This window comes from Pectinophora gossypiella, chromosome 25, assembly GCF_024362695.1.
Source record: "Pectinophora gossypiella chromosome 25, ilPecGoss1.1, whole genome shotgun sequence".
Taxonomy (NCBI): Eukaryota; Metazoa; Arthropoda; class Insecta; order Lepidoptera; family Gelechiidae; genus Pectinophora; species Pectinophora gossypiella.
Window position 1 is genome coordinate 3,187,419 of NC_065428.1, and position 15,215 is coordinate 3,202,633.

The 15,215-nt window shown below is 37.0% G+C and overlaps 2 protein-coding genes across 5 annotated transcripts in view; one reads left to right on the plus strand and one right to left on the minus strand.

The window, feature by feature from the left end:
- The window catches only part of LOC126378020 (serine/threonine-protein kinase Genghis Khan), a 62,333-nt gene extending 55,031 nt beyond the window's left edge, over window positions 1–7,302 (minus strand). For all 4 annotated transcript variants that reach the window (XM_050026077.1, XM_050026076.1, XM_050026075.1 and 1 more), the window contains exons 1-2: window positions 7,188–7,302; window positions 5,025–5,221 (exon numbers count right to left, since the gene is read on the minus strand). In XM_050026077.1, coding sequence (XP_049882034.1) covers window positions 5,025–5,085 — 61 coding nt within the window. In that variant the 5' untranslated portion in view covers window positions 5,086–5,221; window positions 7,188–7,302. The remainder of the gene's footprint in view (window positions 1–5,024; window positions 5,222–7,187) is intronic.
- A 520-nt stretch (window positions 7,303–7,822) lies between these two features.
- Window positions 7,823–14,316, plus strand: LOC126378066 (protein lines). The gene is made up of 2 exons (XM_050026196.1): window positions 7,823–7,999; window positions 8,232–14,316. The coding sequence occupies exon 2, from the start codon at window positions 8,317–8,319 to the stop codon at window positions 10,753–10,755; it is 2,439 nt and encodes an 812-aa protein (XP_049882153.1). The 5' UTR covers window positions 7,823–7,999; window positions 8,232–8,316; the 3' UTR covers window positions 10,756–14,316.
- The last annotated feature ends 899 nt before the right edge of the window (window positions 14,317–15,215 follow it).

Here is a 15,215-nt window from a genome sequence, read left to right on the forward strand (position 1 = left end):
GATGAAAACTATTATTTTTTGTGGTCACCCATCCTATGACCAGCCTTTGCCGAAGTTGCTTAACTTCAACAATCGCAGACCGAACGCATTAACCGCTGCGCCACCAAGCTCCTCGTTCGCTCCTCCTAATTAATCATTGATGCAAAATCGGTTTGATGCAGCATGTACAAAGCATCACGCCGTTTCACAGCGCCATCTATATTCTTTGGGTAATGTAACCTGGAAAGACCCTCATTGGTATATCGTTAACTGTTGTTATGTTAATCCCTTTTTTACATCAGGACCCATAAAGCGACTGCCAATCTGACATTCGTACCCCAAGCACACCATACAAACAACCTCGTTTTACACAGACACTACACATTAACATTAGCGTACACACGCATCTTTGTGTGTGACGTCTGACAGCATACGATTCAAGTCTAAACTGTGTTCGAGGGGGTGAGGTAAACCTAGCTCAGACGCTGCGCTGGTGGGGAGCGGAGAGTTGCCGTTCTATACGTATTCCTTACAATACAATACTAATACACTTTATTGCACCAAAATAAAAAAGAAATAATTACAAAAAAGACTCTTAACTCTAAGTACATGGCAAATGGCGGCTTTATCGCTTAAAGCGATATAATTATATTCCTTATTCTATGCCCAAAGCGACGAGGAAAGCCAAACGTCCAATTACGTGTCTGTTTAGCCGATTCCATAAAACGAGCAGGAAATGGTTATGGTAACGTTGCTAAATGTTAGGACATCCGATGACCACAAAACAATAACCATGACGATTGTCATGCATAGCGTGGTGTGCGATTCGACGTCGACCGTACACACCACGCGAATTTTGGATGTGTTTGGTATTGACGTATGTGTCTACATACATACATAAAATCACAAAATCCGCTATAGCCAGTGGCGACCGTAGGGCGGTGCGAGGTATGCCACGCTGGGGTGAGAGCCAAAATCAACCAAGACTGGTTCACCCTGGCCGCAAACTAAAACTTCATCGGGTTACATTGCGGCCACATAAAAGTCATACCTAGTTTTATGTGCCTAATAAGTTAGTATTATTTAGAAGATATGAATGCATGGGATTATCTGTCTGAGAACTGATATTAGACAGCTAAATTACTCAATTGTATACCAATGAATGAATGAATGAATGAAATATTTATTTTCAGATATTTATCCATATTTATCCAATATTTTATGTTTATTTTTTTAAAGAACATCTAGGGCCCTGTGCCGAGGATTTTCTTGCAGCTTATTTTCCCCGCCTATACAGGTTGTGAGAAGCTGCAGTAGTTTTAGGCGGATGAGACGTTCGTTATGTAAAAATTGACGATTCAAAGTAACTTAAAAATCGAATTCAAATTCAAAAATATAACGATATTTTTGAATTTGAATTTGAATTTACCGGGTGAGAGATTTAAATAGGTAAATTTCGGTGGCCGTAAACTAATCGAATCTTGTATTTTATCGCAAGGGGTCGCACCTTCTAAATATTTTGCTAGGGCCGCCACTGGCTATAGCCCTGTTCGCAACCCGTGACATCGCAGTGTGCCCGATTCGAATCCCGACCCGGACTCTGAAGCACTGAATTCGACTTTATGAGTTTGAATTCATGTTTGGATCGTAGATAATTTATATCACGTGGTTTTCAGGATGTGTGCCCGGTAAATGGCAATAGACTCGCCCCCTATAACACGGGACCTAAACATAGCTGGCGAGGAGTGGGTGTACGGTCACGAGCATTATTATGTATACACTTTGGCACCATGTCACATTAACTTTTTTGACAAATTGAACTGTAAGTCTCACTAAATGTCAAATATGTTAGTGCGACAGAGTCCTAAAGTGGGTACATTATATTGCTCATGACTGTACTATACAGCCTATACATACATAAACTCACACCTATTTCCCACCGGGGTAAGCAGAGACTATAAAATTCCATATGCTTCGATCCTGACACACTTCTCTTGCTTCCTTCACATTCATCAATCGCTTCTACGCACGCCGGTTCAGAGTAGAACGTATTAAACCTTTTCTAAGGACATCTCCAATTTGGTCAATATAAGTCCTTCTCGGTCTTCCTCTGCCAGCCCTACCATCAACTTTCGCTTTATATACCGCTTTTGCAATTCTATTATCGTTCATCCGCTCTACGTGTCCAAACCAACCTAAAATTCCCTTCTCAATCCAGCCTATACACCTCTTCCTACCCCTTAAACTCACGCCCGCAATACCTAATGGGATGGGCAGAGCCAAGTAACCTCAGACAACTTGCAGCCACTGTTGTCACGAAATCCTAAGATGGATATGATGAACCTTATGGTGAAAAGGATAAGCCTAGTATAACCAATTCCATAACCAAGTCCATCATGTTAGAAAGGACTCAGGGTCAGATTTTACGTAGATACCCGTGATTCTCCTCTCCACGCCGTTGTACCATTAATAGACCAACGTGAAAAGTGGTTAATCGTTCAACAAACACAATAAATTATTCATCACTAATTTAAGATCCACGCTCTTGTCGGTGTAGCATTCTCCATGCTACTTTTTTAGGGAAAAATAGGGCATTGGTTTCCTTCTTGCCTTCCGCCCCGCAGTATTCTGTCTGACGCAAGTGGCATCCCACTCGCGTCAGACAGAGTATTGCGCCCAGATTAGTCTATTTCAAAGCCGTACCAGGACTCCTGTTCTCCACCTCTAAATAATACTGACAGTTACAGCTGCCCCGGGATTCAAACCCGGGGCCTGCGGATTGTGAGTCCAACGCTCAACTACTGGACCATAGAGGCCGTCAAGAACGCGGCGAATGATCATAACACTCACAAAACATTTTTATCATCACATCAATCTAACAGTTTACATATACAGATAAACAGACAGACAGACAGTCGCCAGCATGTGTCATCTGTATTGTTTACATGGTCGAATTTAAATACATTACATGCTAGGCATTGTCACAGCTTAGACACTTCATACAAAAATTTCATTATGCTGCCTAACGAGTAAGTGCGAGCGAGAGACAGTAGGCGCGCGCTCCCTTACTCCTTAACGGTTTACGCCCATTTACACTAAAGTGAGGTAAATCTGGCTCAGAATTGGTGCGGGGCGAAGAGTGTCCGGTCTATAAGAAGTACTATTCTTTATTCTATGGTATTGTGCTGAATTTAGTACAGTACATAATGATAATGTTGACAATACTACCAGTTGATGTCGATGTAGTCGAAACCGACTGTGAAGCATCATCATTGTTGATAGGAGGGTTGAAAACGTCACATCAAAGCAATTCATCGAAGAAATAATGCTATTTGACAGTATTTGGCATTGCGCTTTAATATTACATGCGCAAATGTCAAATTGCAATTTTGCTTTTTAGCCCCTGCGGCTTTTTTTATTATTACGGTGTTTTCTTTTTCTTTCAATTTGTCCAGAATTTGGTAGTTTCCTAGGTCAAAGATAAATTACGAAATTCTGATTACTAAATAAAGACAGATCTAAAGATGACAAAAACCGTTTTCTTTTTGCTATTTAACCTATTCATGAATTTTAAATAAAGAAAAATGTAATAATAAATGCGACATTTTGTCATGTTTTTCTATGACGGGTTGCTTTTTCATACAAATTTCATAGTAATTTCGTGTTTTGACGTTTAGTAAAAAGTAACTGATTTGACTAGTTGGAAACTAGCCTATTTTAACGACCTTGGCAATGTTATATATGACAAACTATTAAGTCAATTTCCACGCGACGCGAAGAATGAGTTCATTAATTACGAATTAAAACTGCCATTTATGAATGAATGCTGTCTATGTAGAGACACTACTGCCCCTTGCCCTGAATTACCATCAATTTTATAATTAACGCACCTAGCTTCACACTATTTAAACGGTCTGATTCAACCAGCCTTGAAAATGATGTGTGAAATGTGGAAATTACCATTGTTTTTAGAGTTAGCCATGACGCGTAAGTAATTTTGTTAGCGTTAATGACGGCTAATACACTGTTAATGTGGAAATTACAGATAATTACGCCCTAAGGGTTTTTCACGCGTGTCATTGATCAATAGACCTTGATGGATTCGTCTCATCGTAGACAATCTTGTCTACGTAGCAATATGACTTCCAAAGTCAACTATATCGCAAAACGATTAGATATCATTTCACCTAGGTCTTATATTGACAAGATCGCAAAATGACTACATAGTAGTTTATCTAGTTTAACCCTTTATCAATCCAAATATAGTCGATCTACCAATAGCCAGACACTATTATGACTAAACAAAACAACAGGAAAAACGCCGAAAAATTATCATATTTTAAGGAAATTATTAGAATTAGTGCAATTTTAAATAACTCTACATTGGTCTATGATTTGTGTATTTTAAATATTTAAATGTAATACATATAAGCTGGGTAATATAGCTGCCGAGAAATGCATTTCGGAGGTATGTGACCTAACCTATCTTGGGCTGGTTTTCCCTATTGGGCTTCTGTAAAAAACCGGACCAAATCTTCAGGTTAGGCAAGCGGACCCCGTGAAAAACGGGATGACACTCGGGAGATCATCAGATGATGACATATAAGCTGGGTATTCTGGGTATAAGTAAATGCTTACTAGACTTAACACCTTTGCCAATGAGCACATTGATGAACTTACCTTAATGTTACCACCAACTAATGGAATTCAATCCATTAGTCAATTAAATACACTTTATTATTTTATAAAAATTCAAATTAAAAAAATAATTTAGGTATTTGTTCTTTTATAAAAAATTATTGCTTCTGACAGGTTAATGAATCTATTTTATAACAAATAGCAAAAGGTCACTCACTGACTGACTTACTCATCAAGAAATCTCTGAATACATCAAGAGCTTAGGATGTAGTGCTCACTAAAACCGGATTTGGAGAAATTCAAAGGGGTGGCAAAGTTTGTGTGAAACTTCTATAGTTTTAATAGTAGGGTTTTTACATGAATGGAGGGTTCAGATAACAGCTAGTAATAATAATAAAAAGACTTACCAGGAACATTGTTGGTGGGGCAGAGCGCCCTCTCTGGTGAAGAGTCTTCATCATCCGACATGTTGATGTCTCACAGCACACTACACATGACCTCACTATCACTAAGTCCTACACTTGTACAAAATCTACCCTTACAATACGTTAAAGCATTCACTCTTTATTGTATTCGTCACCGACTTCCATTTCATTCTCGAGCCCTGAAAATAAAATTTAAGTGTGAATTAATTTATTTATTTAGGTACACATACAGCAATACATATTAAACTTTAATAACAAGAAACTTAACTAAACTAACTTTTATTAATTCAAGAAACTGTTATTTAAAATGAGATGTTGCAGTGATTTTGCATAACAACTGTGACAGTAATGAGTCAACTATGGTCCAAAAAACGTAACTTGATTAACATTACATAATATATTTGGTCTCTTTCTTGATGAGCTGTATAGGTAGTGCAAAGACATGTCTCTTATCCCTTTCACACTAGGCAATGTAGTATAATAATGGTGCTAATTCCTGTAAATACCATCTAATTTTATTTTAGGTTATATCTGTCATTTTCTTATCCGCCGAAAAGGAAAGGGACGGGTAATCAACAAGCATAAAATTTATGGAACACACGTCAATTTTAAGCACAAATCTAAAACAACCGTCTAAAAATTCGCCCGGGTTATTCATTTATTTACTCATTCTTCCTAAAATTAAGAGCTGTCAATCATCCGTCCCTTTCCTTTTCGGCGGATAAGAAAATGACAGGTATAACTTAAACTAAAATTAAGAGATGTCTGCAGGAATCGGGGCCATTATCTCTGTCCTTCTATAATTCTAATCATCTTACCTTTGTTGGACCACAAGTTAGTATGTTATTGTTGTTTTTGTTCTTTTACTTAGGTAGTTTGCTTATCTTATGTGGTTTACTATTTTTGTGGTTTCTGTGGTAGCAACCAGTGGTTTGTGCTTTTTAAAAAAATCACAGTTGGATGTGATTTTTGTTAACATAACATTACAACAGACAAGCTACTTTTAATGCAAGTAAAAATTGAGATCTCAAAATAGACCAGGACTTTTCAAATCGTAGAATTTGAGGTTTTAATTTGTAGAATTTGAGGTTTTGTTGAAGAAAATCCAATTTGGTAATATGCATCTCTTAGAATAATATTCAGTGGTGTTTGCTTCTCTTACATCCTGTTCCTATTTACCCCATACAGTGAATTTGTTGCTTGAAAATTCATTGAATATACTTTTTGAATTCAATTTGGATGATTTCATTTATATGAATAGCAATCTACCCTTAAATATTTAGAAAGTGTACTATATATCATATACATCTCTATTCTAAAAACTAGACTATAATTTTTATATTATATCCAATAAGATTATATATATACAAAAATAAACAAGGCTATGAGTACAAAGTGACCACAACATTCTGTTTATGTATTTCTATTACAGTGGGGGTAGGCACACCTTGCAAACAGCATGTGAAAATATGGGAAAATACTTACAAAATATTACTTTTAAGGAAACTAAAAGCTGATTTAGTGCAAATTAAAACAGTATAGTGTTGATAATGTCACAAAAACCTGTGTAGTGATATCACCAAATATGGTATCAATCTTAGTTTAGTTTAGTCCAAACAAAGTAAACTCATAAACATTCGACATTGTTTAATATTTATGATGTGTGTGATATAACAAGTGCGGCGCGGGCGCTCCGTCGCGATCACAAAAACTACAACCCATTGATACAGGAAATTCAAACAATTTCACCATTGTTCGCGTATCAGAGTTAACCAGCTTTCTACAAAGCAAGGCTACCTCCGTCACAACGTACTAGATCACTTTCGCAATCCCTACATCTGAACTTTATCTAAATAGCGATACATTTTTATACCATTAGCAAAAAAGCCATGAAGAGTCGATGACATATAAATGCGTTTCCGCATCGGACCTATAAATAAACAATAACATATACTTGCGTGCGACGAAAATATCATCCAGATGAAATTTTATATTTCCAGTATTCCGTATTGTTCAGGATAAGAATACAAAACCACCGAGATGTCTAACCTAAATTTATTCTATCGATTGTTATGCAAAAACACTGGGATGACTCATCGTTCTCACTTTATTCACAAGCTTCATATCTAGCTTTACTATATTCACCTGATTAATTCATATCGTACAATTGATTTTATCACTATTATTTTAATCTTTGTAACATAATTTTCGATCCCTTCGAAGCAGACATTTTCCTTGGAGTACTAATGGCAGTGCTGCCAACATTACCAAAAATATAAATTTACCATAGACAATGATTGCAACCCCCACATGCACAGCACCAAATTTATTTGTTGTAATTGTTGTAAAACTACGTTCACTCTCACTTATTCTTTATAGTCATACAAAAGTCCAGTAAAACTCGGTATAACATTGTTTTTGTAAGTTTAAATTAATTTTGTCATATAAGCTTTTTCACTAATTTCTTGAATGAGAAATAAAATATAAAAACAACAGAAATAAAATAAAAAATTGGTCTCCTACTGTGTTTGCTAAATTCGGAAGTCACCAAACTGGCAACGTTGTTACCGGATATGGTAGCGGAAATACTTGAATTATTAAAGGTTTTATAACTATTTTAATACTTTAAATACATGTATACATACTAAAATAATTTAAATAAACATTATTCTATATTATTAAATTGAAATATCTAATATTTCTCATTGCTTATTGTCAAATTCATTTCACATTCCTTTGTAAAAAGTGTCTGCATTGACTCAGCGTCATATTGTACGTAATGGAGTCGATGTTCTATTCAGCAAACTTGTAATTGAATTTTTTGTCAGTTTCTTTACAAAAATCACATAAAACTTGGTGTGAAGGTGATTTACTGGATTGCAGTGATAAAATTGTTACAATATATGGATTTTCCGGACAGAAATAAGTGTCCAAACAACCTCGTCGCCCTGGCAATGGTATGTGTGCCATCAAAATATTTTGGAAAGTTCATTGAAATTCACTCGTAAACACATAATTTGTATGAAATTATACATTTAACCAATAGATTTGAAGATAAATTGACGAATTCAAACACTCGGTAAACCTATTGATGTCGTAATCGCTCAGAAATCCACTGGCTTTGTCGCCCGCGTAACTGAGTAGCTACATTGAAAGGTCATGCGTTCATATTCGCTTTTTTGTTTCCAGAACAATGTCTGTGACCGAATAAAACGGGTCAACGCCTGTGTGCGTCGTGAGGAATAGTGTGTGTGGTGGTTCAGCACCTGATTTCATGGTTCTAAGAGGGCAGCTGCACTGTGGCCCACAGACAGATGAAGGAATGGCTTCAGACCAACCCGTGAAGAAGAAGTTGCGGATTGATGCTCCCGACATCGACGATGGTAGCGACAGATCGGCCGAGGATGTCATTACAGACATATTTGACACTGAAACACCACCAGCTGAAACGGCAGAGGAGTTCCCAACAAGAAATGGCGAGTCACCCGACAGTGGGACGGTCAGTGAGGATGCAGTGGACTGCTCAGCTATCCTGAGGCTTCCCAACGATTCAGGTGTGGAAATCATACCATCCTGCTCGAATACAGCGCCACATTGGAGGTCAGATGATAACAAATTGTTGACTGAGCTCCGTTCCCTTCAGGACGCGCTAGTTGGTCAGTGTCTATGTAGGTTTGACGAAAATGTCGTCACACAGCTGTTTGACAGGCAACTGAACATCGTATCATGGCCTATGACTTGCTCACTCACATATTTATCAACAATGCAGTTAATGTTTGATGTTTATTTGAAACAAAACAGTACAGGGACTATATGTTCAAAGATCATGGGGGCTTGTGACATACTGGTTAGAAACAGGCATGACTGGATTACTGAAGTAGTAGAACTAGCTGACCATAAGAGCAAATTTGTCACTTTTGTTGCCAGTAGGGTGCTGGCTAGTTTCCTAATAGTCTCAAAAGACACAGTAGATGAAAACTGGCTCCAACAGATAGCAGAGAATATCTATTTATTTGACAGGATAAACAGAATAACAGTACAAAAGATTAACTTCAGTTTGGATATCATAAAAAGGATAGTGGAGTGGAAAGATGTTGAACAGCATCCTTTAGAGGATAGCCATTACATAAACACAGCAGGGAACTTGCAAGTGCAAGAAGATAACCCATTTAGAAGTAGTGTAGGTTACAATGCTAATCAAGCCTCCAGCTCACATAGTAATCTCCACAATGCTTTTTCAAATTTGCAAACTAACAGTACACCCTCCACATCAGCGGGTGATGAGCCTCCTGAGAGACCGGTGACATTTAAACTCCATGAGCCAGTATTAAAATTAGATAGGAGTGACCAAGGAGAGCCTGATCGGTCTATCTCCCCAGACCCAGTGCCATCAAGAATAGAAAGGGTCAATGAGAATGGATGTGTAACAGTGATTTTAACAGACTCCGAATCATTTGACACATCCCATATAAAGTGCCTAACAATAAAGACCCTAGAACACCATTGGCCTGTTTTAGTGAAAAACATGAAGCTTCTTTTACTACGGTACCTGAATTTAGCTAATGCTGAAAACTGTATACTTACATTTTTCTCTCTGTGGGAGAATATTATAAGTGTCAAAGCGAATCTCTCCGTAATAGATACTAAACCTTTCTACGCCGATTTACAAGGCTTTGTAGACTTACTACGGAACACAATGCTACCAAGTCTGATATACACACATTTATTGAGTTTGTTCAATGAAGTTCTATGCTATGGTTCGACCTTAGCTTTGCAAGACATTTTGCCTGAAGAGATCTGCGGTCTCGCTCACTCCATAGTCAGATTCGTAAAGGACTTTAGGTTGTTGAGCGACATCAGAGTTCAGAACAGCAGAAGTGGTTTTGGTTTCCTTGGCCATGAATGTCAAGTCATCAGGGACTACACTTTAGGGCCCGAAGTTGCACCTTTAACAGCAACTATTCAATTAGTAGACCAGAGCTATGGGGATGATGAACATGATGATTCAAATCAATCAAGAAGCGAAGTAGACAAGACGATGTTACAGAGAATGTCACTGTTAGTTCTCAAATCCATTGCTGTAACCGTCAAAGAAATGAGGTGTGATTCGTCTGATAGTTCTATAGATTCATCAGACTACAATGCAATACAAGACATGCAAATTGTAGAAAGATCAATAAGGGATGTACTTAAAAAGCTTGATGTTTTTATCAGGAACAGTCTGGAGTTTCACCCAGAAACACCATTTACGAAAATGTTGATCCACTTATTTAGTGAACAGGATGATTATTTGATAGAATCCATGGTGTGCACCCTGGATATAACTGTGGGGATTGTATACAGGAACTCAATGTACCCAGATTTAATACCCATGCTGAACCCCATTGCATCATTTATAGAATTCTTGAAAGTAGTGTCCCATGATAGTGATGTATTGCTTGATTACTTAGTGAGCAATGAAACGTGTTTCCTTCTATATTTGCTCAGATTTCTTAAGTATGTGAGGAGGAATTGGCCAAAGTTTCTTGAGACCTGCCAACAAAGCGATTCTGGAGGAACGAGAGGGCTTGACGATACAATGAGAGTTTTAATACGGTTACGGCTTCAGATCAGCCGACTGGTTTCGAAATCTCTTTTCCCATACAATATAAGTCCAGTACTCAGACTTCTAGAAGTTTGTGAAAGCTTGTATGAAGGCAATGAATTTAGCTGAAAACAAAAAATTTTGCATTTGGCATTTGTATTTGAAATCTTGTATTCATTGCCTGAATTCATTAATGTTGAAAATTGTACATTTTTAATTCAAGTAGTGCAACCATGATTTAACAAAGATAACTCAATTTTTATATATCTTTATCATGAATTGTATTATAATATGTATTTATGTATATTAAGTCAACTCATCCTTTCACTATTTTGTATTTTCAAAGACTGCCAATTCATAATTTTACATTCCAAAATTAAAAGACTGCACACATATCTAGTGTATAGAAATGAGTGTAGTCAGTAAGTGGAGTAATTATAATTTTTAATATAGTTTAATTTATATTAACTGTAGTGATGTAATATTTTGTAATACATAACTTCTTTTGTAGTGTTATTTATCTTTAATATACAGTCTTCCATAGTATGCTTAAGAGTATACAATTCATCAAAGTTAGTGCAAAACACTTTTATTGTATACCAGTGCCTTTTATGGTAACCCAATATTTTGTGCCTTAATATTATTTAATGAAATGTAGGTGCTTGTAAATTTTAAAGGTATTGCGTATATAGTTCCGGAGTATTTATCAACAAAATAGAGTTAAAATGATCAATGCATGAAATATTATTTTTGCATAATATTTTTAAGTTAATTTTAGTGTTTAAATTATGTTAAGATCAGTTGTAATATATTTTAGACATTACACACACTAACTGGAGGTTTAAGAAATTAATTATGAGATTAAAAATTGTTTAAGTAACTTAACTACTGATAGTACTATCACTTTTGAGTTGGAAAAAAAAGCAACACTCCCTTTCAAATAAACAATATTTCAGGCCTTTTTTTAAAAGCGTTTATTACCTACACATATTTCTCTAAAGCCTCCTGTAATGTTGTGTTACCCTAAGTGTTGAACTACATATGGCCACATCGCATCGCTGACGATAAAAGCGTAGGAAAGTGCGATGTGTTGTGGCGAGATGTAGTTCAACCCTAACTCTAGCATATTGCATATATCATGCGGGTATGTAAGTTTTTACTAAATTATATTCCAAGCCACAATAAGTGTACATACAGCGCCATCTATACCATAGCGTAAGTAACTGTAATCAGTATTAATACAATCCTAATTTATATTGAATAATATACTTTATATTATGTATAAATCGCTACTATTCTTGGTAAACTCATCTAGGTTATCATTTTAGGTCAATTTTGTTAAATAGGAAACCCTAAGGTGACCCTGTTAAAACGGGACAATGCTAGGAAAACAAAAAACAGTAAACCGCCACCTATGTATCCTAACGCTTATGACAGGTATAACAATTTCAATATCCTTTCCCTTTCCACAGACCTTAGCTTTTTTTTCTTTTCTTTGCTAGAATGAAAGATTAAGCTTCCAGCAATTTTTTGCATTGACATGCACATGCAAGGACTTGTAGTTATATCAAAATGTGCAAAAATAACATGTATTTTGTGGCTTTCCACAAGAACTCTTTAGTAAATCTAAATCTTTCTATTAAGTTTCTGAAAGCTCTATGAAGCATGGGTACTTAGTTCATCTTGCGATGGATGTACCTCTGACTACTCTGAAATATTTCACAAAACACATCTTTTGTCTTCGTTTTCAAAAAGATGAATACTGTTTTGTAAATTATCTGGATCAGTTTGCCAAGAATCTTGTTACTTAATCATTTCAATTACGGGATCTAATTAAGGTTGATTTTAGTTGTAAATGAGCTTTAAATTATTGCAACAGACTTTGTACGTTCGGAATTCCGTTAGAACCTTTTCGTTGAGTTTTACAAGAAAATCCGCATTACATGGTTAGATCTTCGAACACAGGCTGTCAATCTTATTAACGTTTACCCAAAAATATCCTAGAATGTATGGTCTTTTACAAATATCTAGTTAGAATTTACGTTTATTACTGGCTACTGACTTAAGTATTGTATACACAAGAATTAAGAGAAACAGTGTTCCATCTTGAATAAACAGATTCCCACCTGAAAAGTGAAACGGATCAATGGATTATTTCTCACCTCTACAAAGACCAAACAAAAAAGCAGCTAAATGTCCATGATGACAGATTGCTGTGTTGAGCAGGATACATAAAAGAAAAAAAAACTTACGTAAGTTGGCGACGACATTCAGCTCTAACTAAATATTCGCAAAAAGACAATATATTACAGGATATTTTTGCATTTACGACGGTAATTATATTTTCCGGTGTTCGAACTACCCACATAGTTGTTACTGGCGCCCAACTGTCACTTCACACACACTTTGGCTCTCTGCCATTTATTTTCGTATTGAATCTCAATAAGATTGTTCGCTGGCAGCTAAAACATGTGAAGCTTATTGTTTGTAAACATGAACCTCATAAACCTGCAAAGGTTTTTTTTAATATTGTTAATGAATTAACTTATTTATACTACCACTGGTACCGTTACTGGTGGACATTAAGGGTGGAATTAATAAACTAATCTCAGCTTCGAGACTGCCCTCAAGATGTCAATGTGACAGTTCTCATATAAAAACAGAGAGACTTGAGCATGATCTTGAGGGCAGTCTCAGCTGAGATTCGTTTATTAGAGTGGTATGAACCACTCTAACACCCGTATTCTAAGATATTAACTGGAACCTTCATTGACTCCGTCCACAGTTGAGGCGACCTTAAGGAAGAACTCGAAGTCAGCTCAAAATCGATATTCCTAGACGTCGCCTCAACCTTGAGTTTACTCCAGCGGGGTCGAGTGGAGGCATGGCGTCATTATTTTCGTATCATTATGTTGGCAGTATGATATGCTCGACTCCAGTGAGTAAAGTCCTCAAGTCGAGGACGTAAAGTCAATTTATAAAATGCTCAGCTGACGCCTCGGCCTCGTCGAGTGGAGGAAGTTTCGAGTTAATATTTTAGGATTTTGGTGTAACTTTACTTTGAAAGCTCCTAAAATAGCTCAATGTTGCTCTTACACTTATCGTAAGTTAAGGACGACACTCCTGTTAGAGCTTTCAAACTAAATTAAGTTTTGCTCGCCAGAACCTCTGCCAACGTTTAGTTTGATATTTAAACTAATTCTCAATCTGATAAAGCAAATTATTATTTGTAAACAGACTTAACCATCAGTAGGCTCTGTGCGATAACCGCGCGGCGCCAATTACGTATATCGAGGCCTTCGACCAATAGCCGTTTGACGTCCATATACGTAGATAGCATTCGTATCGGCGGTTGTCATGCAGACCCAGCTGACAATTATAAATGCCCGATAGATCTTGCCACACAGAAAATTACGACTTCTAATGCAATTTTTAATAGGTGTTTCACGTAGTTTTTGGCGATGTTTTCTAAAATTTTGTCTAGCTACCATAAAAAAATGGTTGTTATTGTCATCTCTTTTTACCAAGAGATTGTTTCGTGTGCGAAAGAGATGGCAGGAATTAGAAACAGGTAGCATTGTACTTAAATTTCATATTTTTGTATCTAGTGTAGGTAAGTCTAGTACTTGTTATTGTTAAGTAACATAATTTAATTTAACAACAATAAAACAAATATTTTTGTACATGTGACCTCTTTGTTTCATTTGTTTGTAACGTTAATTTGTTTTTCATACCCATTTTAGGACCGATTATCAAGAGGGGCTGCGTTTAATCTGAAATGTTTCTTTTTTATTCTTTCTTCATCCCGATGACTTGTGGCTCTGCCCACCCCGAGATCTCTCTTGGGAGATATGGGCGTGGTATATTGAAATGCTGCACCTACAAGAGCGTGGCTCTTAAATTGATGATGTTTAAAAAAAAATGAGGGTAGTTTGGCAGCGTGGTGGAGTATGTTCCATACCCCCTTCGGTTGATTGAGGGGAGGCCTATGCCCAGCAGTGGGACGTATATAGGCTGCTTATGTATGAGGGTAGTTTAAAAACCATCCATGTGAACCCGCACATGAGGCCTCGAGGTATGATCACGTTCATGCGTTCTTCCGATTCCCGCTACACCATCAAACCACGGTGGACCACCAAAGTAACTGCACCACAAACATACTGATGAATGCTCCGTCATAATGTTGAGAAAGGAAGCACCTGTGCCTAGCAGTGGATATAAAATATGAACTAAGCATAGTACTTATAAGGAATAATACGAAGTATAGAACGGCGTCTCTCAGCTCCTCACCAGCGTCTGAGCTAGGTTTTTAGGGGGGGGGGGGGGGGGGCTCTTCGGCCATGGTTAATACTTGAATCGTATGGAGTCAGACGTCACACACAGAGACTCGCGTATACGATGACGTCAATATGCGGTGTCTGTGTAAAACGAAGATGTTTGTGTAAAGTGTCCGGGCCCCGGACTCCGGGGTGTGCCATAAGGTCGGTCGTACTCGTGCGAACAGCAGGGGGTTTAACAAGGCCCCATAATAATATTGCAATTTCACATTTGCGTACTTATATAAAAGTAAGTAAATACGCAAAGTCAAT

Bases quoted from the DNA above. Each gene is read 5' to 3' on its own strand.
- LOC126378066 (XM_050026196.1), top strand. From the start codon at position 8,317: ATGGTTCTAAGAGGGCAGCTGCACTGTGGCCCACAGACAGATGAAGGA.